The 26,305-nt window shown below is 43.1% G+C and overlaps 2 protein-coding genes across 4 annotated transcripts; one reads left to right on the top strand and one right to left on the bottom strand.

The window, feature by feature from the left end:
* The first annotated feature begins 99 nt into the window (after window positions 1-99).
* Window positions 100-9,965, top strand: srpx2 (sushi-repeat containing protein X-linked 2). Its single transcript, XM_084146528.1, has 10 exons — window positions 100-441; window positions 2,869-2,949; window positions 3,170-3,361; window positions 3,493-3,669; window positions 7,313-7,436; window positions 7,535-7,656; window positions 8,100-8,279; window positions 8,405-8,538; window positions 8,922-9,043; window positions 9,152-9,965. Exons 1-10 carry the CDS (start codon window positions 372-374, stop codon window positions 9,330-9,332), a joined length of 1,383 nt encoding a protein of 460 aa, XP_084002654.1. The 5' UTR covers window positions 100-371; the 3' UTR covers window positions 9,333-9,965.
* sytl4 (synaptotagmin-like 4) lies at window positions 9,636-25,709 on the bottom strand. Of its 3 annotated transcripts, none has more exons than XM_084146525.1 (17): window positions 25,487-25,709; window positions 21,116-21,291; window positions 20,611-20,826; window positions 20,132-20,241; window positions 19,705-19,822; window positions 19,435-19,587; window positions 19,232-19,331; window positions 18,940-19,045; window positions 18,714-18,802; window positions 18,500-18,592; window positions 17,894-18,072; window positions 15,047-15,149; window positions 12,110-12,271; window positions 11,832-11,934; window positions 11,607-11,733; window positions 11,198-11,406; window positions 9,636-10,589 (listed from the first exon to the last, which is right to left on the bottom strand). In XM_084146525.1, exons 2-17 carry the CDS (start codon window positions 21,232-21,234, stop codon window positions 10,447-10,449), a joined length of 2,130 nt encoding a protein of 709 aa, XP_084002651.1. In that variant the 5' UTR covers window positions 21,235-21,291; window positions 25,487-25,709; the 3' UTR covers window positions 9,636-10,446. The 3 variants fall into 3 exon arrangements, with proteins under 3 accessions (XP_084002651.1, XP_084002653.1, XP_084002652.1); XM_084146527.1 differs by having other exon boundaries at window positions 21,116-21,294; window positions 25,487-25,577; XM_084146526.1 differs by having other exon boundaries at window positions 21,116-21,316; window positions 25,487-25,561.
* Window positions 25,710-26,305: the final 596 nt, after the last annotated feature.

Below are 26,305 nucleotides of genomic sequence, written 5' to 3'. Positions count from 1 at the left end.
ACAATATAATTATTTAACCACTGGTGGGTTAGGGCTGCATGATAGCCTTCATAAGTAGTCCAACAACGCCTTCTAGCGGTAATTTGTCGAACAGTATATGTGATAAACGAGGAGGACTTCGTCAGTAGAAGTTGGCGCTAGTCTGGTTTGTCTTGAGCGTTGGTGGGATTCTTCTTGGCTCATAAAGATACAACAAAAACAAGGCTAAAGATTTTGTCAGTAAAAAAAATCGATTAAATTAATTGACGGTATCATTGTTGCCTTCAAGTTTTCTGCGCTGTACGTTGGTCAATGGTCTCCACCTTGGCGACACTAGATGCCCAGTGGAACCACCTTTTATCTGAATATTTGTGCTTCAAGACCGTGTTGGCATGTCACGATTCCATATCCTTTTACTCTTCATGGTGACCTTTATTAGAGCGCTGATGGGACACAAAGAAGGTACGATTTAGATATACTGTACTTTCAATTTGACTATTAATATGTTTCTTTACTCACAGTTTAAACTTTGCATTAACCTTGATGTACAACATGTATGCACATGTTATTATATGCCTGATGTTGCATAAGCAGTTATGATTTGGACAAAATCATTAATGCCAGTAGAGACAAATGCATTCCCTGTCAGTCTCATCTATGGTCCATGATACATTCCATGCAATGGGGAATGAGGACATACCTCCATCACCACAGTTATAAGGCAGTAAATGGAAGCAGCTGTGGTGGGATCTTTAGAGGGACCTGACAGAATACAAAGAGAGCATGGGGTATTTCCTGAAAAAAAACGAATCCACTCTTGTAACATTATTTTTCAGTTAAAAAGGAGGGAGCAAAGAAGCCCAAATATGTCATCTATGCATTTTTTCATGAATAGATACATTTTGTAGGTGAATAGAAGTCATCAGTCCTCACTGTAGTCACCTGTGTTTGCTATCTGATGTTGAGCATGTCACCCCCTTTCAGACCTATGTAATTACAACTCCAGTCACAGACAAATGACTGAGTGTGCACGGACCAGCTGTGGCAAGGCCCTAATTTGACCCCTACAAGACAGTGATTTGAGTCACCTCAGATCCACCCAAACTCATGCCTGCTGCCAGTTGATAAGAAATCAAAACCACAAAGCAAAAATCTAGTCGGCTAATGGATTGATTCTGTCTATGTCTCACCATTGCTATTATCACACGTTCTTGTCATTTACCACTTCTCCAACTGAAATACAAAGGATGCTAATCGGGAATGACCTTTCTAAACCTGAACATTAGAATATATCCATTGAAACAAGTACAGTTGGACTGCAGTGAATAGTGGGCTTGTGAAATCCACCCCCTCCAATATGACTCATTTCTCCTAGCTGGATGTTCTCCCTGCAGTGGTCATTGCATATCTTCCTGGTAAAGTAACCGGCTCTCTGGGAGCTGTTGAACGTGTGCCCGGCTGGTCTTACTGTGATCCATGTTGTGTCAGAGTCTGTCTTTTTACAACCTCACCGTCATCAGGCAGACACAGTAGCATCCTGCATTAGTGTTATAATGGAAAATAGGCTGTTAGGATAAAGAGGTGTTTGACTAGTAATACTACTTACATGTCTACTAAGATGAGACATGTTACAAAGGATTTCAATCACTGCAGAATGATTGTTCATTGTAGAATGGTTGGAACATGTTCAACTATAAAGTCGATGTTTATATTTTATTGTATGACTGCTGCTGAAATGTAAATTATCTTGAATACCAAAGAGTCTGTTTATAGACAGTAAATTAAGGATTATCCTCACTTGGATTTGCTAACATGAGGGAGACTTGGGTGCTAGAACTCTACTGGCATGTTTATGTGTTATTCAGAGTCAGACTGGAAACAAGGCATTTGATGAAAATTATTGTAACATCATTGTAACTTCTTCCAGTGGAAGTTTAGCAGCTTATTGCAAGTGCCCAAATTACCAACATTATAAACTTTATTGAGTTGTGTCAGCATTAATTGAATTTTCATTGGTCTAAATTAAAAGTAATGACACATTACCTATCCTTGTAGGCTGGGAAAGCTATTCTAATATCTGGACCAATTTGTTGTTACAAGTACTCAGGGATAATACTCAGCTCAGAAAAAAAATCTAATCTGGCAGCCATCTTTCTAAACAGTAGAGTCTCTTATAAATATCCTTCAAGGGATTATGTTCATGAAATAGGCTAGACCACAAGTGAGGGGAAAGAATGAGGGTGGCAAGGGAGACCTACAGTATGGAAAGTTAGATTCAGCTCCTTGGTTTAAAGATACAGCGTAATGATAAAGAAGGCAAAAAGAGATGTTAGCAGCTTTAGACCCATTACTAACTAGTAATTACATTCAAAATGGAGGAGAGGACCTCTGCTTGCCAGCTTCATCTTCTTCATGTGTCATGATTTCAGTGCACATTCAGCAATGTGTTCCCAGTTAAGTCATTTCCCTACACTCTTTACTATCACCTTTTACTTCCATGTGATGCTAAAACACTTTTACGTTGCAATAAATGAAACGTTGGCAAACTAGAAAGTCTGTCTTTTGTCAGAGACATACTGGTTTGACTGGACTTCAGTTTTGGATCCAAACCCCTGGCGAGTTTCCATGTTTTTTTTTCGACTTCCCTTATTGGAAATCCAGGTGTCAAATAGTAAGCTGGCTCAGGGACCAGAAATCAGGTTATGCAGAACTGAGACTTTGTGGAAAAACCATTAGCATGCCAAAATACTTTCTCTGCATGACCTATATTCCACTCTTCGTGTTCTACATCAAAATCATTTGATATTTATCACAAATAAGCAAATAATTACAAAAGTAGGTTTATGAGTGGGAAAGAACAGTACAATAATAGTCTGTCATTGGTTTCAGGCTCTGGAACCACACTGCACAGCAGCTACAATGAGGTTGTGCCAGAGGAGGAGTACTATGCTCCCCGACTAGACTACAAAAGTACGTAAGGAGAAACACACAGTCACAACACTAACATGATCAACAACACAGGAATAAGCTTGTCATACTGTAAGTGGACACTTACACTGAATTGGAAATCTGCGTACCCCACATCATCACTGTTTTGAAATCAGTATCTCTTGATGTCAATTGGGTCTGTAGCACACTGGTCTTGCCGCTGTGTTCCAGTGTGTGATTAAACAGTGTTGTTTTGATGCAGATCCAAGATGGTGTCACTTTCTGAGGCTGGCCAATGGGGATGTGACCTGCCACTCCCCCCGTGGAGGGAACTACCACAGCACCCTGGGCACCCGCTGCGAGATGACCTGTGACCGGGGCTACAAGCTGCTGGGCAGAACCTTGGTGCAGTGCATGCCCAACCGTCGCTGGTCTGGGACCAGTCACTGCCGCCGTGAGTACAGGCTGAATACAGACAGATACATGTCATCTATTGTTAATGAAAAATGACCTGAGTTTTCTTTAGAAAAACCTTCATAGGAGTAATTTGTATCTCTTTTTGACTATGGTGTGTCGACTCCACAGAGGTTCGTTGCAATGCGCTGCACCTGATCTGGCACGGCACGTACCACTGCACCCAGGGATATGTGGTGGACTCCAGGTGTGATTACATCTGTGAGCCGGGGTACCGGATCGAGGGGGACCACTCTCGCACCTGTCTGGATGGGGGGTCCTGGAGTGGGGCAGAGCCCATCTGTGAAGGTACAGCCTATACAGTGCCTCCAGAAAGTATTCATACCCCTTGACTTATTCCACATTTTGTTATGTTACAGCCTGAATTCAAAATAGATTAAATTGATTTTTTTCTCACCAATCTACACACAATACCCCATAATGACAAAGTGAAAACATGTCTTTAGAAATGTTTGCAAATGTATTGAAAATAAAATACAGAAATATCTCATTTACATAAGTATTCACACCAGAGTCAATATACAATGTTTGCCCATTATTCTTTTCAAAATTCTTCAAGCTCTGTCAAATTGGTTGTTGATCATTCCTAGACAAATATTTTCAACTCTTGCCATATATTTTCAAGCAGATTTAAGTAAAAACTGTAACAACATTCACTGTCTTCTTGGTAAGCAACTCTAGTGTAGATTTGGCCTTGTGTTTTAGGTTATTGTCTTGCTGAAAGGTGAATTCATCTCCCAGTGTCTGGTGGAAAGCAGACTGAACCAGGTTTTCCTCTAGGATTTTGCCTGTGCTTAGCTCCATTCCATTTATTTTTTATCCTGAAAAACTCCCCAGTCCTTAATGATTACAAGCATACCCATAACATGATGCATCCACCACTATGCTTGAAAATATGGAGAGTGGTACTCAGTAATATGTTGTATTGGATTTGCCCCCAACATAACACTTTGAATTCAGGATGCTATGCCACATTTTTTGCAGTATTACTTTAGTGCCTTGTTGCAAACAGGATCCATGTTTTGGAATATTTTTGATTCTGTACGGACTTCCTTCTTTTCACTCTGTCAAATAGGTTAGTATTGTGGAGTAACTACAATGTTGTTGATCCATCCTCAGTTTTCTCCTATCACAGACATTAAACTGTAACTGTTTTAAAATCACTGTTGGCCTCATGGTGAAATCCCTGAGCGGTTTCCTTCCTCTCCGGCAACTGAGTTAGGAAGGACGCCTGTATCTTTGTATTGACTGGGTGTATTGATACACCATCCAAAGTGTAATTAATAACTTCACCATGGTCAAAGGAATATTTAATGTCTGCTTTTTTTTCTTCTCCCATCTACCAATACGTGCCCTTCTTTGCGAGGCATTGGAAAACCTCCCTGGTCTTTGTGGTTGAATCTGTGTTTGAAATTCACTTCTTGACTGAGGGACCTTACAGATAATTGTATGTGTGGGGTACAGAGATGAGGTAGTCATTCCAAAAGCATGTTAAACACTATTATTGCACACAGAATGAGTCCATGCAACTTATTATGTGACTTGTTAAGCAAATGTTTACTCCTGAACTTATTTACAGTGCATTCGGAAAGTATTCAGACCCCTTGACTTTTTCCACATTTTGTTACGTTACAGCCTTGTTCTAAAATTGATTAAATTGATCAATCTATCTACACACAATACTCCATAATGACAAAGCATAAACAGGTTTTTAGAAATGTTTGCAAATGTATTAAAAATAAAAAACTGAAATATCACATTTACATAAGTATTCAGACCCTTTACTCAGTACTTTGTTGAAGCACCTTTGGCAGCGATTATAGCTTTGAATCTTCTTGGTTATGATGCTACAAGCTTGGCGCACCTGTATTTGGGGAGTTTCTCCCATTCTTCTCTGCAGATCCTCTCAAGCTCTGTCAGGTTGGATGGGGACACAGCTATTTTCAGGTCTCTCCAGAGATGTTAGATCGGGTTCAAGTCTGGGCTCTGGCTGGGCCACTCAAGGACATTCAGAGACTTGTCCCAAAGCCACTCCTGCGTTGTCTTGGCTGTGTGCTTAGGGTCATTGTCCTGTTGGAAGGTGAACCTTCGCCCCAGTCTGAGGTCCTGAGCGCTCTGGAGCTGGTTTTCATCAAGGATCTCTCTGTACTTTGCTCCATTCATCTTTCCTTCTATCCTGACTAGTCTCCCAGTCCCTTCTGCTGAAAAACATCCCCACAGTGTGACGCTGCCACCACCATGCTTCACCGTAGGGATGGTGCCAGGTTTCCTCCAGACATGATGCTTGGCATTCAGGCCAAAGAGTTCAGTCTTGGTTTCATCAGATCACAGAATCTTGTTTCTCATGGTCTGAGACTCCTTTAGGTGCCTTATGGCAAACTCCAAGCGGGCTATCAGGTGCCTTTTACTGAGGAGTGGCTTCCGTCTGGCCACTCTACCATAAAGGCCTGATTGGTAGAGTGCTGCAGAGATGGTTGTCCTTCTGGAAGGTTCTCCCATCTCCACAGAGGAACTCTGGACCTCTGTCAGAGGGACCATTGGGTTCTTGGTCACCTCCCTGACCAAGGCCCTTATCCCCCGATTGCTCAGTTTGGCCGGGCGGCCAGCTTTAGGAAGAATCTTGGTGGTTCCAAACTTCTTCCATTTAAGAATGATGGAGGCCGCTGTGTTCTTGGGGACCTTCAATACTGCAGAAATGTTTTGGTACCCTTCCCAAGATCTGTGCCTCAACACAATCCTGTCTCGGAGCTCTACGGACAATTCCTTTGACCTCATGGCTTGGTTTTTGCTCTGACATGCACTGTCAACTGTGGGACCTTATATAGACAGGTTTGTGCCTTTCCAAATCATATCCAATCAATTTAATTTACCACAGGTGGACTCCAATCAAGTTGTAGAAACATCTCAAGGATGATCAATGGAAACAGGATGCACCTGAGCTAAGTTTCGAGTTTCATAGCAAAGGGTCTGAATACTTACGTAAATAAGGTATTTCTGTGCTAGAGCGCGATAAGCCAAGAACATTTTCAAAAATTTATAAAAATGTGTTTTTGCTTTGTCATTATGGGGTATTGTGTAGATTGATGAGGGAAAAACATTATTTAATCCATTTTAGAATAAGGCTGTAACGTAACAAAATGTGGAAAAAGTCAAAGGGTCTGAATACTTTCCGAATGCACTGTAGGCTTGCCATAACAAAGAGGTTGAATACTTATGGACTCAAGACGTTTCAGGTTTTCATTGTTAATTAATTTGTAAACATTTCTAAAAACATAAATTCACTTTGATATTATGGGGTATTGTTTGTAGGCCAGTGACACAAAATCTCAATTTAATCTATTTTAAATTCAGGCCGTAACACAACAAAATGCGGAAAAAGTCAAGGGGTGTGAATACTTTCTGAAGGCACTGTATGATTAGTCAGCACAGCCAAGTTTACTGTCTTAAATGTTTTCTGAAAGCTTTTCCACTGTGGGGTTAAACTGAGGTGGTGTTTTTTGGTTTGATATGCCAGGAGGCAAGTGAATGGTATGTGATCAATTCAGCATATTTTTTATTTATTAATGTAATTTAATCTTGAGATACATGCACCCTATTCGCACAGCAAAACATTTGGAATCCATCTTTCAAGCTGATTGTTTTTCCAACTCTGTTTGTTTGTGTCTTTCATAAGCCTGGGCAGCTCCCAATGGGCATGTCTTCCACAACACAGATACTCATTTAGTGCCTCTCTTTCCACGTTTCATTTCCTCCTTCATGCTTTGGGCTCAAAACCAAGACCAATGGATATTTTTAATCTACAAAGTTCCCTTCCATCAAAAGAGGAATTGATTCAGTTGACCAAGACCAACAGATGTTAACATTTAACAAAACAAAAAATCTATTCTCTATTATTTTTCTTCACTGGTTTACCAAACTGGTGTTGTTTCAGATCATGATCCTCCCAAAATAAAGTGTCCCCTGTCCCGGGTGAAGGTCGCAGAGCCTGGGAAACTAACCGTCAGAGTGTCCTGGGACCCGCCGGTTGCCACGGATACTGCTGATAAAACACTAGAGTATGTCAGTCCTTTTTCACTGCCTTTTCCCCTCTCCTCTTCTTCCTCTTCCCCTTTGCTTTATCTGGAGGTGAAACGTTCTTTGTGTCTGTTTGCAGTGTAACGCTGATAGGCCAGCGCCCAGATACCAACTTTAAAGAGGGGATAAACATTATCCGGTACACAGCACACGACCAAGCCAGGAACAGGGCTGCCTGCAAGTTCATTGTTCGGGTTGAGGGTAAGGCATCACTGTCAATGTCAATGACCTGACATTTGGACTAGAGCAAAACCCAGACTTACAGGACAAACACTTTATACAAACAAATGTTCAACGTTCAATTGATACATCTCATCATGCAACAAAATACTGGATTTTTTTTACTGATTATACATCTAATTCCCTTCAGTGATAAACAACAATCATATTTCCCTTATGGAGAACTTCTATAAACACTTTATAGGCATCCAAGAGTAATCATATTCCAGTACTGTCAGAGGGCTGATTACACACAGTTCAGTGTGTACTGGTCGAAGATGCTTGCTTTGGGCCCGTATTCACATAGCATCTCAGAGTAGGAGTGCTGATCTAGGATCAGGTCCCCCCTGTCTGTATGATCTAAAATACATAACTGAACAGCAATTGCTTTGTGAATACAGGCTCTGCTCTCTGTCTCTCCCCAGTCAGGAGGTGTCCAGTCCTCAAGCCCCCTCTCCATGGTTACCTCACCTGTGACTCTGACGGGAACAACTATGGGGCGGTGTGCGAATACCACTGTGACGGGGGCCATGAGAGGCGGGGGACCTCCAGCCGAGTCTGCCAGTTCGACCGCAGCTGGACTGAGGCCCCCACCGAGTGTGTCAGTTAGTATTTAGAGCCAATGACCTTCTGGTTTGTTGTGTTCGCAATTTAACCCATACATGCAAAGTATACAGTGATTAAACCAACAATACTGTTTTTTTTATTGTGTGCGCACGCACGTGTGCAGCAATGGAGTTTAAAACAGATGTGAACACAGCTTCTGCCCTCCTGGACCAGTTCTATGAGAAGAGGAGGATTCTGATCGTGTCGGCACCTAACATAGCCCATGGAGACTACAAGCTCCAGAACCTTATGGTACAGGTGAGTCAAGAGACTATGTTCAACAGCATCAGAACCGTGATGTATCATGGGTAAATTGACTGACTGATCTACATTGACTAGTTATTTAGGAGGTAAGGTGATCTATAAATCTGTAAGTCTCAACTCACCCTTAAAGTAGTTTGCAATGTCGAACGCGCCAAGAGAGACAGCTGGATGGTTAGGGCATTATCTGCTAGTCAGGGAATTTCTGCACTCAACTTACTTTTACTAAGTCCTCTTTGTTCCTATGTGGAACATAAGGCTTCCACAAGAGAGCCCCACTGTCAGCTACTACGGGACTTAATAAAAGCCTGTTCAGTGAATGAAATATGAGCAGCTTGTTTGTATGATTGTGACCATGCTTGGGGTGTTTTCATGCCTAGAAAGCAGATTGTGGTCTGGACCTACGACAAGTGACGGTGATTGAGCTGCTCGGTTCCCCCCCTCGAGAAGTGGGCCGCATCAAGGGACGTCACCTGGACATTGAGGTCATCGAGGGTCTGAGGTAAGGGGACCTCACATAATCAAGTTGGCTGCACTGCATCTTCAGGCAATCAAATACACCATCACTGACTTGACACCAAATGGTTATCTGGTACTGTGTGTTATACAGGCAGGCTTTCCGGATCTCCAGATCCTACTTCAACATGGTGCTGTTGGACAAGGATGGTGTGGACCATGAGAGATTCATCACTCCCACCACATCCGATGAGCTCTTCTCATACATCGACAATAACCTGTTGGATGAAGAAGAACGACAGCGGCTGGAGTTACACAGAGACTACTGTGACTAAGACATCATAGTGCCACCTGGTGGTTTGGAGAGGTCAGACACTTATACAGATAGTGCAGAGGAAAAAGCTCTGCTATGGAGAGATACAATCAACCGAGGTGGCCCAGAATAGAGAGAGAAACAAGGAAACACGCAGATAACAGCTCTGGTAGTCAGATGTTTCCACTGGCTGATAGATAATGATCTGATAGATTTAGATATTAGAGGTAGCCTGTTTTACATGTCTAAATATAGTGTATGTACGTACCTTTTTTACTTCACTACCCATACTGCACTGTAACAAAACGTGGATGATTACAGGTTTAGGCATTTCACATATTTATTAGGTGAATAAAATATTTGATACAGCCATAGCAGTGGAGGCTGCTGAGGGGAGGACGGCTCATAATAATGTCTGGAACGGCGAGTATGGAATGGCATCAAACCATGTGTTTGATACCATTCCACCAATTCCGCTCCAGTCATTAGCACGAGCCCGTCCTCCCCAATTAAGGTGCCACCAACCTCCTGTGAGCCATAGTAAAAGCAAACTTGACTCAAGTTACAGTATGAAAGATTTTGACATTTACTTTCCAGACTATAAATAAGAGGATAAAAGTTGAGAAATAAAATTGGTCACTTTTAGTGCAACTGATCATATTTACATACGTATTTCAATGAACCACACGCTTGATATCCCTATCACAGGTACAGTAGTTTTCATTTGATTGCCATGAATCACCACACAAGATGTGATATGGACCAAAACTGGACACAATTTTTCAGTGCCTTCGAGTGCAACAGAGATTCAGCCTGAAACTGATAAATGTAAATTAAACATTGAGTTGTTGAATTATATCAAAAGTATTTGGTTAGTGCTGTTTATTTTTAAAAGCATTTGCATGATTAAACACACAACCTTGCATTCAAAAATATGAAATGATACCTCTCTGCTAGCAAAAACCTGAAAACCTCAGATGAATTTCCTCAATATGCTTTCAAAAGCACTTGTTTTGGTTCTTGCAGTTAGACACAGCTGTGACAGCAGTCTTTTGGTTACAGATAGTAATGGTGATAAAAAGTTGAGGGATCGCCCTTTGTCCATATCTCTTCTCTCAGGTTACGAGGTGGAGTCCTCACTTGCTCTTGCCCATAGAGGAGCGTAATGGAAGAGTGCCCTCTGCCCACGAGTCAGGGTATTGCATCATCTTCTGCCACAGAGACGCCTCCTCCCCTGTTGAGTCCGCCTCCACTTCCTCCTTGCCAACCTTCAGTGTGACTGAAAAGTAGGGCACCAGAAATGCAGTGAACTAAAGTAGGTCTGACCTGTCCACACAATACAGGAGCCCTAAGTAGAGTGGGAGATTGGAGATTTCACAGATTTTGATTTCACTGCTTTTGAAGCGATTTTAACATTAGGCCGACTGCCAGGTAGCCTGGCGGTTAGGAGCGTTGGGCCAGTAACCGAAAGGTTGCTGGATCAAATCCCCGAGCAGACAAGTTAAAAATCTGTCGTTCTGCCCCTGAGCAGGGCAGTTAACCCACTGTTCCCTGGGCGCCGATGATGTGGATGTCGATTAAGGCAGCCCCCCACACCTCTCTGATTCAGAGGGGTTGGGTTAAATGCAGAAGATACATTTCAGTTGAATGCATTCAGTTGTACAACTGACTAGGTATCCCCCTTTCCCGTTCCTTTCCCTCTTAGACGTTTGACCTCTGAGGTAGTTTCTCTTCACTACCAACTTTAACATCGGCAAAATAGGTGACCTACAACTTAATGATAAATACTGAATCAAACATTTATAACGGTCGAGGCAATACTGCCGATGGATACTTCCCTACCATAACACTTCCCCTCCATAAATCAACAAGGTGTTGTGTCATTACCTGTGCCTGTGCTGAGTCGAACCCCACCCAGGAAGTCATTACTGGACATGGCCTCCCGGTCCCACACGGTCAGCTCTACACACATCTTACTCAGCTGGTCCAGGGTCAGGTCTTTGTACACAAATGTGTGGTCGTAGTGAGGGTTCAGAGTCTTCTTCACCACCGGAGTCTTCCTCTTAGTGGACTTGGCCTTCGATGGCAACAAGTATCTAGGGTAAAATAATCATGAGTGAAAAGGATTACATTTTGATGAAGGCTAGGTGGCTGAACAATGTTTCTAATTCTAGTAATCAATAAAGTATGTATTTTTCTTAAAATGAGCGGGAGTTGCACCATCTCCCGAGTGAGAATGATGAATCATCTCAGAGTGAACGTGAAGAATTAAAGTGATTTCATGCCAAAAGCTAACCCTTTCACAAAGGAATCCGACGTGTCCCCTGCTTTCATTGCCGTCAGGTTCTTGGCCTCTTTGATCAAGACGTGCAACTCCCCTCCCTCCTCAGTCTTTGACTTGTTGCCTAGAGAGAGAGTCTTGCCTAGGGGAGATAGTGGTGTCAGACAGCCACTGGTAGGAATTTGAAACACAAACAGTGCTGACTGAGCTTTTCTGTTCCGTCGACACTGACACTCCTACCTTTAGTCTTCTCAGTGGGTGGTTTCTTAGTCGAGACGTATTTCAGGGAAATCACCAGTTCTCCTTTGTACTGAGAGAAGGCAGAGGACTGCAATTCTGATGCCTATAAAGAGGAGAACAGCTGAGGTAAAACCACTAGCCCACAGGTTAGTACTGTATACTGTAGATTAGAAATACATTTAATGATTGATGTGTAGGGCCTGGAGATTGTCCCGACCATGAAACCTGACCAGGAACAACTCTGAGCCCTAGTGATGATAGCAACTACTCAGGCTTACTTTTGCCATGAGTGCCATACACTCCTCGTGTCGGCCGTCGAGGTCCCTGCAGTCCAGAGGCACCTCTACCTCTCCCAGGAAGGCATTACGGCCCAAGCGGTCATGGTGCCAGACGGAGAGCTGGAGGGAATGAGTGAGCACCTGGGAGCGACTGATGGAGAACTGGAGGAGAAGAAGGGAAAAGAAGAGAGGAAGTGTGAGGGAGTGGCAGGACAATGTCAACATCAAATCCTGCCGACACTGATGCGTGAAACTACATCTTTAAAGTTTTCCTCCTTCCACCCTCTCTGGCCTTCGCATCCAAGTGACCTGTTCTGTATACTCAGTGAATTAAAAAAGGGCAGCAACAAAATCAATATTTGTTTGTCTTTCACTAAAAGCAATAAACTCTCTTTATCTTGAATGTCAACATCAATCTTACTGCCTAGGACTATAGGAAAAGGAGGGCTGAACAGGCCCCCATTAACATCGACGGGGCTGAAGTGGAGCAGGTCGAGAGTTTCAAGTTCCTTGGTGTCCACATCACCAACAAACTATCATGGTCCAAACACACCAAAAAAGATTTGGCCTGGGTCCCCAGATCCTCAAAAAGTTCTACAGCTGCACCATCGAGAGCATCCTGACCGGTTGCATCACCGCCTGGTATGGCAACTGCTCGGCATCTGACCGTAAGGCGTTACAGAGGGTAGTGCGGACGGCCCAGTATATCACTGGGGCCAAGCTTCCTGACATCCAGGACCTATATACTAGGCGGTGTCAAAGGAAGGCCCATAAAGTTGTCAAAGACTCCAGTCACCCAAGTCATAGACTGTTCTCTCTGCTACCGCACGGCAAGCTGTACCGGAGCGCCAAGTATAGGACCAAAAAGCTCTTTAACAGCTTCTACCCCCAAGCCATAAGACTGCTGAACAATTAAACAAATGACCACCTGGACTATTTACATTGACCCCCCCCTTGTTTTTATATTTGATCCCCTGCTGATTTTGTACGTTTGCCCACTGACAAAGACATCATCAGTCTATAATTTTAAATGGTAGGTTTATTTGAACAGTGAGAGACAGAATAACAACAAAAAAATCCAGAAAAACGCATGTCAAAAATGTTATGAATTGATTTGCATTTTAATGAGGGAAATAAGTATTTGACCCCTCTGCAAAACATGACTTACTACTTGGTGGCAAAACCCTTGTTGGCAATCACAGAGGTCAGACATTTCTTGTAGTTGGCCACCAGGTTTGCACACATCTCAGGAGGGATTTTGTCCCACTCCTCTTTGCAGATCTTCTCCAAGTCATTAAGGTTTCGAGCCTGACGTTTGGCAACTCGAACATTCAGCTCCCTCCACAGATTTTCTATGGGATTAAGGTCTGGAGACTGGCTAGGCCACTCCAGGACCTTAATGTGCTTCTTCTTGAGCCACTCCTTTGCTGCCTTGGCCGTGTGTTTTGGGTCATTGTCATGCTGGAATACCCATCCACGACCCATTTTCAATGCCCTGGCTGAGGGAAGGAGGTTCTCACCCAAGATTTGACGGTACATGGCCCCGTCCATCGTCCCTTTGATGCGGTGAAGTTGTCTTGTCCCCTTAGCAGAAAAACACCCCCAAAGCATAATGTTTCCACCTCCATGTTTGACGGTGGGGATGGTGTTCTTGGGGTCATAGGCAGCATTCCTCCTCCTCCAAACACGGCGAGTTGAGTTGATGCCAAAGAGCTTGATTTTGGTCTCATCTGACCACAACACTTTCACCCAGTTCTCCTCTGAATCATTCAGATGTTCATTGGCAAACTTCAGACGGGCCTGTATATGTGCTTTCTTGAGCAGGGGGACCTTGCGGGCGCTGCAGGATTTCAGTCCTTCACGGCGTAGTGTGTTGCCAATTATTTTCTTGGTGACTATGGTCCCAGCTGCCTTGAGATCATTGACAAGATCCTCCTGTGTAGTTCTGGGCTGATTCCTCACCGTTCTCATGATCATTGCAACTCCACGAGGTGAGATCTTGCATGGAGCCCCAGGCCGAGGGAGATTGACAGTGCTTTTGTGTTTCTTCCATTTGCGAATAATCGCACCAACTGTTGTCACCTTCTCACCAAGCTGCTTGGCGATGGTCTTGTAGCCCATTCCAGCCTTGTGTAGGTCTACAATCTTGTCCCTGACATCCTTGGAGAGCTCTTTGGTCTTGGCCATGATGGAGAGTTTGGAATTTGATTGATTGATTGCTTCTGTGGACAGGTGTCTTTTATACAGGTAACAAGCTGAGATTAGGAGAACTCCCTTTAAGAGTGTGCTCCTAATCTCTGCTCGTTACCTGTATAAAAGACACCTGAGAGCCAGAAATCTTTCTGATTGAGAGGGGGTCAAATACTTATTTCCCTCATTAAAATGCAAATCAATTTATAACATTTTTGACATGCGTTTTCCTGGATTTATTTGTTGTTATTCTGTCTCTCACTGTTCAAATAAACCTACCATTAAAATTATAGACTGATAATTTCTTTGTCAGTGGGCAAACGTACAAAATCAGCAGGGGGTCAAATACTTTTTTCCCTCACTGTATGCATTGTCACTTTACAAATGACCTCGATTAACCTGTACCCCAACACATTGACTCGGTACCAGTACCCCCAGTATATAGCCTCGTTATTGTTATGTAATTTTCTTGTGTTACTTTTTGATTTTATTACATTTTTTGTAAAATGTTTCTTCACTCTTTCTTGAACTGCATTGTTGGTTAAGGGCTTGTACGTAAGCATTTCACGGTAAATTCCTGTTAAATTCGGCGCATGTGACAAATAAAATATGATTTGATTAGTGAAGGTGGAGGCATTATCGACTTAACGACCAGCAATTGAGCCAGACGAGTTATAAGGGATGTGTCCACAGCTCAGGTTCATCAGTGTCCATCTAATTCTACTGCAGTTCCAGAGAGGCCATCACCTTTAGGGTCTCATTGTAGGTAGGGTCCACTGTGTTACGTTTGATGCTGGTTTTCTTTTTGCCCGTGCGAGACTTGTCAGGGAGAAGGTAGCATTTGACATACCTGCAGGACAAAACAACATGAGAATAATATTTTTCAACATGTTAAAGCCCCCATGCAGTCTTTGTTATTGTATTTTTAAATCATCACTGTATGTCAAATCAGTGTGTGTGTTTATTTAATGAAAATAACTTCAAGACATATTTTTTATCATTTATTTCCCTGAGCCTCCTGTGGCCCTTGAAATGCTCAGTCTAATTATGTGAGCGTTAGGAATCAAATTTGAATGTATTTACATACAAAACCCTGATTGGCTGATATGATGTATAGAGCCCACCCCCTTACCCAGATGAACAGTCATTGGTCTATTATAATCCGATCACAATGATGTCATGATGTGGGCCAAAAGTTTCATCCTACCTGAAAAGGCTGAAAAACTCTTGCACAAAAAGGGCATTATCATCATTTTCAAAATGTCTGTGTTATTTTCGACCTCATAGTGTATCATCAAAACAATTGGAAAGTCACGTTTTTAAGTGCACTGCCCCTTTAAAGAGTTCAAATTAATATGAATAGTCCTGCAATTAGGGCTGGTATCGTCATACAGTGGGGAAAAAAAGTATTTAGTCAGCCACCAATTGTGCAAGTTCTCCCACTTAAAAAGATGAGAGAGGCCTGTAATTTTCATCATAGGTACACGTCAACTATGACAGACAAAATGAGGAAAAGAAATCCAGAAAATCACATTGTAGGATTTTTTATGAATTTATTTGCAAATTATGGTGGAAAATAAGTATTTGGTCAATAACAAAAGTTTCTCAATACTTTGTTATATACCCTTTGTTGGCAATGACACAGGTCAAACGTTTTCTGTTAGTCTTCACAAGGTTTTCACACACTGTTGCTGGTATTTTGGCCCATTCCTCCATGCAGATCTCCTCTAGAGCAATGATGTTTTGGGGCTGTCGCTGGGCAACACAGACTTTCAACTCCCTCCAAAGATTTTCTATGGGGTTGAGACCTGGAGACTGGCTAGGCCACTCCAGGACCTTGAAATGCTTCTTACGAAGCCACTCCTTCGTTGCCCGGGCGGTGTGTTTGGGATCATTGTCATGCTGAAAGACCCAGCCACGTTTCATCTTCAATGCCCTTGCTGATGGAAGGAGGTTTTCACTCAAAATCTCACGATACATGGCCCCATTCATTCTTTCCTTTACACGGATCAGTCGTCCTGGTCACTTTGCAGAAAAACAGCCCCAAAGCATGATGTTTCCACCCCCATGCTTCACAGTAGGTATGGTGTTCTTTGGATGCAACTCAGCATTCTTTGTCCTCCAAACAAGACAAGTTGAGTTTTTACCAAAAAGTTATATTTTGGTTTCATCTGACCATATGACATTCTCCCAATCCTCTTCTGGATCATCCAAATGCACTCTAGCAAACTTCAGACGGGCCTGGACATGTACTGGCTTAAGCAGGGGGACACGTCTGCCACTGCAAAATTTGAGTCCCTGGCGGCGTAGTGTGTTACTGATGGTAGGCTTTGTTACTTTGGTCCCAGCTCTCTGCAGGTCATTCACTAGGTCCCCCCGTGTGGTTCTGGGATTTTTGCTCACCGTTCTTGTGATCATTTTGACCCCACGGGGTGAGATCTTGCGTGGAGCCCCAGATTGAGGGAGATTATCAGTGGTCTTGTATGTCTTCCATTTCCTAATAATTGTTCCCACAGTTGATTTCTTCAAACCAAGCTGCTTACCTATTGCAGATTCAGTCTTCCCAGCATGGTGCAGGTCTACAATTTTGTTTCTGGTGTCCTTTGACAGCTCTTTGGTCTTGGCCATAGTGGAGTTTGGAGTGTGACTGTTTGAGGTTGTGGACAGGTGTCTTTTATACTGATAACAAGTTCAAACAGGTGCCATTAATACAGGTAACGAGTGGAGGACAGAGGAGCCTCTTAAAGAAGAAGTTACAGGTCTGTGAGAGCCAGAAATCTTGCTTGTTTGTAGGTGACCAAATACTTATTTTCCACCATAATTTGCAAATAAATTCAATAAAAATCCTACAATGTGATTTTCTGGATTTTGTTTCTCAATTTGTCTGTCATAGTTGACGTGTACCTATGATGAAAATTACAGGCCTCTCATCTTTTTAAGTGGGAGAACTTGCACAATTGGTGGCTGACTAAATACTTTTTTCCCCCACTGTAGCCCTACCTTCAAGACCAATAAACCATTTTGACTACAAAAAATGTGTGCCTACATTTCCAGAATACAAATTATTATTTTTCTTCTGTTGAATTAAATGTAAAATCTTCCCTTTGGAACTCTGATAATGACCTCTGGGTATATCAAACATTTTGTAAACAGGACGGGGTCTTATCTAAGATCTACGTTATGTCATACTGTAATAACACTGAAGTGTGTGTCTAGAATAAACAACAGGATTACTGGGAATCATTTTCTACAGCTCTTCTCATCTACTGTCATCATGAAAAGATGACAGGATTTATTGAAACCCACGGTAGAGTGTTTGTCTCACTTGAAGTAGTGTGTGTGTGGGGGGGGGGGGGGGGGGGTACTCTCACTGTTGGCAATGACATTATATAATGCATCTGAATAGTGTAAAACAGCTTAGTTGAAATACAATTCCAGATAGGCGTCCACCATTACTTTCATCCATCCTGTGTTTTCAGATGGGGGGGATATGAAGGAGGAAACAAAAGGAAGAAGCCTCTTTACACTATTGAGATGCACCCATAATTTCCTACTGAGACAACTATTAGACCCTAGTCCCGAGAGGACACTCACGGGTTGGAACGCTGGCGTGTGGCATCCCCGTGGGCCAGCGAGTGACACTCCTTGACGAGGACGGCCAGGCTATGGGTGGTGTCATCGTAGCTGAGAGAGAACACGATGTCCCCGCTCACCTCCACGCTGTCATAATCTCCTGCCTCACTGTAAATACTCATCAGACTGCCAAGTGTACTCTGCGGTGGACACACACATACACAATTCACCAAGTAGCTGTTAGTAGTTAGTTCAACTGCATTGATATTGGATACAATTCTACAACCTGGACGAAAAAGGTAAAAGTAGAGTATCCAATTAAGAAACAAACTTGTTCCTGAAAAGCACACAAACGAGGCCGAAACTGTAACAATGAAAGTCAGGTCATAGTCAAAGTTTCCTGCCCTGAAGCAATTTTGAGCTTGAGCCTTTGTTGCCATGGTAACTTAATTAGGCATCAGCTCACACAGAGCTCAACATACAAACCAGGATATCCTGAATTGTCTAAAAAAGTTGTGTGGTTGACTTATCAATACTGCTTCGAAAAATATCTTGAGGGACTAAAAATAGCATCACACACTAACTAGAACCTATGAAGATAGGATAAGTGAGAATCGCATGATTTACCTTGGAGCCGCGAAGATTTGAGGTACTTGAGCCCACCGTCTTTCTATGGATGCTCACCAAGTTATCAATATCCTCATCATCCTCCTCGTCATCCTGCAATGACAACAAACCATTTTAAATCATGCAAAACGCAACTGCATTTCTCATCAAGTATTTTATAGTATAGTGAAGCATTATGCCTCAGTGTGTTATGAGGAAGTGGGCTACTGCTCACCGGCACATTGAGGCCAGGCACAGACTTGCTTCTGTCACCCATAGAGCCCTCCGATGCTTCCTTACGCAGGTCCAGCACAGATGTGAATTCTGAGTGAAACCCATGAAGACATTAAAAGAGCATGCCTTCATTTACTCAAGCAGGCCTGAAGCCCTTAAAACAAACAGTATTTAATTATAGCTTGTGAGTCAGAACTACTGAGATGACCGACACACAAGAGTCTCACCGGAGGGTTTCTGAACTTGTCTGACGCTCTTCTTGAACAGCCCGTCGTCTTCCAAAGAGACAGACCCTGTGCAGGGACTTACACTACGACGATTCACTACGGAGGTCTATGGAAAGAGACCAGGATTACAGTCAGGTATGACAATATAATATGTATTGGCTGGAGACATGAGGACTGATACTGATGACAGGGTTAGGGTCAATTCAATTTTTTCCATGTGGACTTTTCACTTCCCAATTTGACTGTGCTGAAATGTAATTAACCCCAACACCTGATTGATGGGTAAACTCACCGTGTCTAAGTTGGAGCTGTGGATCCTGCCGCTTTCTACTTTGACTGAAATACTGGACACACTGGAACCTGCTGGACTGGACCGACCTGTGCTCTTCTTCCTGGATCATAAACACCATTCATAATGAGGAGGCATCCCAATAGCAGTCTTGTTAGCATGTAGCGCTAATGCTATAGGCCTATTTTTTTGGGATGTAGACTTACATTGGTAAGAAAGGAGTCCCAAGACAGGACTCCGTCTCTGTCCTGACAGTGTTTAGGCTGGCTTTCTCTGCAGACTCAGTGTCACTGCGCTGGTGCTGTTGCTTCTTCTTCATCTCAACTGCCACTGGTTCTTCTAAAACTTTGTCTGGCAGACTGTCAAAATAACAATGAGTGTCAAAGTTCTATTGAGTTGAAACTTCATCCACATATTACAGTAACACTAATGACCGTGAAGCCTGTGTTGTCCCCCCAGATATAAAGAGGACTCACTCCTTGTTGGAGGCCGCTAGGTCCATCAGTCTGGGTCGGGGAACAGGGATGGTCGGCTGGCCGGGTTTCAACTCTGTATTCTTCAAAAGGTGCTCTCCAATGGTCTCCCTCTTCCTCACTAGAACAGAACACCGAGCTTTAGCATGACAGACAACTGGTAACATGCTGTCAGTGGCTTCATTCATTCAGATAAGGAATAAATTACTTTTACTTTTGATGTCATTTGTAGGAAGTGCAATTCAAAAAGTACATGAACAAAAGCTATGCAATAATGGAGCTTCCCAAGTATCAATTTCGAAATTGAGTAGAGGAATTAGGACAAATTCCTATGCTGTCACAACGTTGACATTCCATTCTGCACCAGAAGTGAGAGTTTTTAAGTTTCCCATTGAACAGAGCAGGGCCCACATCACTTTCCTGGACTCACATGGGGGCCTCTTTTTGAGGGAAGTTCTCACTATGTCGTGTCCAGGGGTGGTGGAGAAGCGGTTCACTCGCTGGTCATAAAACCAGTCTCCAGTGTACTTCTTTAGATCACTGGAGAAAATAACATCACACGTTGTTACCACCACGTTAAAACATCATGGATCAAATATATGGACCAAACCCAAAGAGTAACACGCTGACATTGCAAAAACACTGTGCTGTTGTCAAAATAGAGAAAAAAAATGAACTAAGAATTCCACACAAGTTTAGAATGCAACAGATATGCATAGCGTGCATGGCGGATTCACACCATGTAAACCCGCTTAAATCATTATCCTCTCCTCGTGGGCGTTCTACAGCGAGAGGCTTTGAAACATAATGATATCACGCTTTGCATATAGATACAGCAAACACAGGGATCCTGGCCATGCTAAAGGACAGGGTGGGGTAACATACAGTACAGAGAAATGGGACTCTTACGCCTCTTTGGCACACACACTGCACACCCAGGATCCATTGGGGCGCACTGCGCGGCAGTTGCGGCACACTTGGTGTTTACATGCCCTACACTGGCTGGAGCTGGCAGACAGTCGACCCAGTGGTTCCTGGCAGCGGCCGCAGCTGCGCTCACTGTACCTCCCACTGCTGCGCTTGGCCCCCTTCCTCTTTATGTCCAGCAGCTCAGTCTTCAGCTTGCTGAAACAACACATGGAAAGTAAGACGTTGGTTAGACTCTCGCCTGTTGGCATCTGTGTTGAAACCTTTGCCTAAATGGATGTTGAAAGTCTAAAGTGACTTCCTCCTTCATCTGCACTGATGTGAAATTATGAGCTGATGAGGTGAATGCTAAATTCCCACCAGCATCCACTGTATTGCTTTCACCTGTCCTGTTTTTTCAGATCTGTGCAGAAAAAGGAAATGAGACAAGGGGAGGAGGAAGCCACTTTAGGACTATTGAGATGCAGCCGGGGAGGTGAGTTCTCACCGGACACGCTGCTCCTCGGCCTGCCTCAGCTCCTCGTCCCTCCGCAACACCTCCAGGATCAGCTCCCGCTCCGAGTCGGTCAGGAAGGCCATGTTAATCATGTCTGCAGCCTGTGGCATGGCACCTCCGTCCCAGGCTAACCCCTCAGGGATAGTCACCCTAGGCCAGACAGGCTCCTGCTAGCCAAAGAGCAGACCAGGGCTGAGTTCAGAAGGTATAAAATGGGAACATATGATTTTATCTTTCTATAAGTTGTCCTTTCTGCCTGACAATGCTTTTCTCCTGCTTTACCAAGCACTGTAGCTACCATTTAAAATCACTCTCATGATATCACAGTGAAAACCAGTGAGTCCCTTCTAATCCCAAACATCAGCAGCACTAAAGATGGAGTAAAGCTGACAGAGGCGACTTTATCCTCAGCAAATGTCCATTTAATGGGGGAGCCACTTTCAGTACATGAGCCATGACCTCGCATAAGGTACAGGCTACTCAGACAGAGCACAGCATGACAGTGGACCACTGCAGGAGAGAGAGTGTGTTCAAACAGTGGAGGGGTTGCTGTGAGGGGAGAGGACGGAGACAGGTAGAGAGCCCATGAGCGGAGGGCTTGCTGTGAGGGGAGAGGACGGAGACAGGTAGAGAGCAGTAGACAGTACAGGCAGGGCTGCCGGAAAACGGGTGGCGAGCAGGCATTTGCCACAGCACTTTTGATTTGGTTTAACGCAAAAACGTTGAAAACAGGGACTATGTCCTTCTTATCAGAGTGCTGCAGTTCGTGTGTGTGTGTCTTGACCAATCAGATTTACGGAAATCTGAGGTAGGGTATGGCGCACGTCTACAGAAAGCAGAGCACTTTTCTTCCGGTATTACTTTAGCAAATCGGAAAATAACTCACTCCCGACAGACACAAGCAAACACTCTTTACAGAAAGAGCCTACACCTAAACATAAGCGATCTGACATGCTGCATCAGTCTGATCAGCTGTAGGCCTCTATGTGCCCAGTCCCATTTGGCCAGGGGAAACGAAGCGGTAACGTTATGCTTTTATAGCCTAAGACAATTTATTTCTGATTATTGACTGGAATTAATCAAATCAACAAATAGTGATGACATAGGCTAGACTGTGTTAATGCACCTGTAACTTCTTATAGGCCTACACAGGGTTGGAATGTAAGAATTTTGGGCACCGCCCATTCCCATCTCTGGGCCTACATGATGCAACCCTGCATAAAGCAAGCACTGCCCTGTTAGTTCTATTGTCCAATCACAGTTGTCTCTGTGTCTGCCTAATGTAAACTCCCGTTAGTCTAGTTTTAAAATATAATTAATATGAACAAGTACAAGGTTGCTGCAGTTTGACAGGGTTTTCATCCTCTCTACAGGGCAATACGTTTTTCCAGGAGTTTAAAACTATGTGACCTGATTAGAAAAACGCTGTTGTCCTCATAGCCCATATAAAACAGTTTTGCAACTGATTAAATCACTATGTCATGCCCTACACAGAAATTGACTTTAAAGTCTGAAAGGGAATTTCAAATTGGCCAAGTCAACAGTATTTTTTGGTTGCCTGAAGATTATGGTAACTAGCCTGAAAAATGGGAAAATAGTTGTTTACACGCTGAAATTAAACAACTGGCAGGACGCAGACAAATCTTGTTTTACTGGCCTGCTACATCAGATAGCCAACTTTTGCTGAGCGTGAGCGCGTTGGCTCCACGAGAGGCATGCGCTGCTCGAGCAAAAAAGTACTATTTTCAAGACGTTCCTGACGGGGTGTAACACTAGAGACAGCATCGCGCAGTGAAACAACGGCTCCCCAATTTATTTTCAATGGAAGGAAAGCATTGAGAATCGGAGTGGGCAGGGACCGTTGGGCGATGCGAGTATGGGCGAGGGAGCTGAATAGGGCGGGACTAAAGTTTGGGGAAGCTGAACATTATGCAAATCTTCAGTGAGACTGCTACACGAGTAACCAATCAAAACTCACCATAGCTTCCAACCCCTACTAGATTGGCTGACAATGGCTGTTGATACGTAGCACTACCTTACTGCTTGCTAGCACCCACGATGGCGAAGCTAGAATGGCTAGGTGAGTTACCACTAGTGTATCTCGGCCGGAGCAATAGAAAAAAGTGGCTCGCGCTCTGCTAGCCCTGGCCAAAAGTTACGCTTCCAGTGTAGCAGGTTAAAAAAAAAGTGACTTGTGACGCCCCTACTGGAATTCTTGCAGTTTGGTTGTTTTCAGTTTTAAAAAATCCCCTGCCTAATGGGACAACCACAGAGCAGGCAATCCTTAAGGTCCCTGCTACAACTTGGTTCAGGAGTTTTATCTGGTTACTATCAGGGAAAGAAAATGGCCCCACCACTCTGGGACCTGTGGTGCCACCTCTGAGTACAGGACTAACAGACAGACAGACAGACAAAGGAGACTGTTAGTGGATGGTGTGACCTTTCCCCTCCTCCTCTAGTGAGCCTCCATGCAGAGAGACTGCTGCTGCCACAGTGTCAGCCCATCAGAAGCCTCTCACTCTGCCTTGCTGGAGTTGGCTGGGTAATAACATAGATGGAGCTGACAAGCAGACAGACAGCACTGTGACCTAGCTTAGAGCCAACACCCTGAGATGACCGTGCTGCAGACAGAACAGAGTAGAGGCGGACTAGTGGAGGGTATAAATCTCCCTAGCATTTCACACCAGGACGTACAGTACTGTGTCAATCCCACTGGAGTAAACACCAAACTATAACACCAGCAACAAACTAAGCCTATAACTGTGTACTGTGCATGCTTACATCATGTAGAAAATCCTTTGCAGGGAAAGAAAACAGGCCTGCATATTTCTTAAAGTAGATCTTGTGCTTTTGGAGTCTGACACACAAACATAAATCAACATGTTTGACATAAAGATAGAGTTTTTATTTCTGCATGTCATCCTATGGTAAAATATAACAGGACGTGGGAAAATAGTCTCTAGCTAATCTTATTTTGACAGACACTGGCACACACATATACAGTAGTGGGAATGGTAAAGTAGGACTAATATGATCCTTGTGTTTTTAAACCCCATAGGGAACCTCTCTGTCCGGGTGAAAGGTTGTTTGGAGGAATGGGAACAGGAAAGGAAAAAACAACACGAGCTCAGCATTATCGCAGGGTCCCACCCTCTAAGGACACAGAGCGGCGGGTGGAGTGCACTGGTTAAACCATTTGTTTGATCCTGACTTCAAGACTGTCATCGGCCATGTTCAAGTCATGAGCTTCAAGCTCCAGCACCTCAGAAGACGTTGAATAGTGTTGAGAAGGAGTTTAAGAAGCAGGAAAAACACACTTATTGATTTCAATTCATTAGCATTCAATGGTCACTAGCACAGGGTTGGTGTGCTATGCTGTGTCACTCATGGGGGAGGAAACTTCTTCGTCATTGTTTGAACGCTTGAGGCTAACCGACTCACGCTTGAGTTGTGTACATTACCTGTAGGGCAGCTCAGCTCAGACGAAGGCTGCCTACGTCAAGGAAATTGTATGAATAGCATCGTTAGTAGGATTTATGTGGTTGTAGGAAAGAAAACTCTACTGAAAGTGCTTTTCCGGGGCATTTGTGTTTATAGGCTATATAAAATAATGATCATTCCAATTGAACAATCCATGAGAATAGCATAGCATGTGGAATTTCCGGGACAGTTACTCAATATGGAATGTATAACAAAATCTGTCGTCACCTCATTGGGCAAATAGTTATTTAGCTCGGCTTGTACATTAACTAAAAATAAAGTATGGGTATAGGCTACAACAAAACAATAAAATGTAGCTTACTAGCTACATCTAACATCCAAACAAAAAAAACAATGTCTTGGATGGATTTAATATTTAGTGTTGACATCCAGTTTGGAAAAAAGCAGTTGTTTATCATCACACATAATCTGAAGAAGACAACCCGACATAAGAAATGTACCTGAATGAGTGAACGCACATATAGTTCATATTAGATCAGTCATAAAATAAAGGTATTTTAACACCAGTCCAGATTGTGTTTTAATTCCCTTGAAAAAAACGTTAACTTTACTCCGATTGTGATTCGAATCAATTCACCACTTTAGTTCCAAAATCCAGGAAGGGAGGACGTAAAAAAAAGAATAGAATAGGCGCATTTTAGAGCAGACTGATAGCGGGCAAAACAAGTGGCATATAGTTTCTGCGCAATGTCGATGAATGGAGTATAGTAAAGAATTCGAAAGGGGGGGTTTCCCGTATCAGGAAGAAGTCTTCAGCAATTAACTGTTGTGTGTAAAATAACTTTGATTTAAACTGTAATTAAATATAACAATTTGAATGAATGTTATAGATCATAATGGATCACGACAAACTCAACGTACCTCTCTACCCTTTGCTGCAATGTGTCGTCGTGACTCCTTCCCAGTCTATCTCCCCGTCTCTCCTTCCTGCACTCTGAAACTGTTGACTTTCAGCGTTGGTGGTTAGAAACCTAAAATCCCGGAAGATATGGAACGGTTGTGACAACGGTGGTGCCGCAAAGAGTTACAATTTTTTTCCGCAACAGGTGCATTTCCTCTGCTCTATTTCCCTGAATCTCTGAGAACGGCAGAAGCAGTGTCGAATCATTATTACCAATAGTTTCCACAAGTAAATAATGAAACCATTTTCAAATTATTTTGTAAATAATACATTATGTCGAGTACTATTAGATTATGGAAATGAGCGGCAAAAATGCACCAATAATTATATTTTTACGTGTGTGTGATTATATAGTAGGCATATTAGACCTTATTTTAGCAAATATGTCATCCTATGGTTACAATATTTATAAAGACATTTTACAAATGTGTCCCCAGAGAGCCGCCATACAGGCTACTCTTTTTGGCAAGTCAGTATTGCATGTATTAACACTTGTAAAATCAGTAGTACAACAACCGTTAAACCACAGTTTAATTTTCAGATTGAATAAACCTATAAACCATGTTTTTCTTTAAAAAACTCAATTATGATTCATTTATATTAGTGTGCAACTATTTATTAGTATCCACAAATGGCAGAGTACGGCTCAGGGGCTGGTCCATTTTTAGCCTAGTGGGACTGTCTAATTTGGGTTTTTAGCGCAAAATTATCATCTGGCTAATAATGGGGGCCTCAAGGGGAAAAAATGGGCCGGTGTGTTAGAAAGGGACAGTTTTTTG

This window comes from Coregonus lavaretus, assembly GCF_964263955.1.
Source record: "Coregonus lavaretus genome assembly, chromosome: 29".
Classification (NCBI taxonomy): Eukaryota; Metazoa; Chordata; class Actinopteri; order Salmoniformes; family Salmonidae; genus Coregonus; species Coregonus lavaretus.
The sequence above is the reverse complement of the archived record's forward strand: the minus strand, read 5'-3'. Positions and strand labels throughout refer to the sequence as shown.

Excerpts from the sequence above, each read along its gene's own strand:
- srpx2 (XM_084146528.1), top strand. The coding sequence starts at position 372 with ATGTCACGATTCCATATCCTTTTACTCTTCATGGTGACCTTTATTAGA. Across the intron at positions 3,670-7,312 it reads GGCAGAGCCCATCTGTGAAG|ATCATGATCCTCCCAAAATA; the intron begins GTACAGCCTATA and ends GTGTTGTTTCAG. Across the intron at positions 7,437-7,534 it reads ACTGCTGATAAAACACTAGA|TGTAACGCTGATAGGCCAGC; the intron begins GTATGTCAGTCC and ends GTCTGTTTGCAG.
- sytl4 (XM_084146525.1), bottom strand. The coding sequence starts at position 21,234 with ATGCCACAGGCTGCAGACATGATTAACATGGCCTTCCTGACCGACTCG. Across the intron at positions 19,588-19,704 it reads CTAGCGGCCTCCAACAAGGA|TCTGCCAGACAAAGTTTTAG; the intron begins GTGAGTCCTCTT and ends TTATTTTGACAG. Across the intron at positions 18,803-18,939 it reads ACAAGTTCAGAAACCCTCCG|AATTCACATCTGTGCTGGAC; the intron begins GTGAGACTCTTG and ends GGTTTCACTCAG.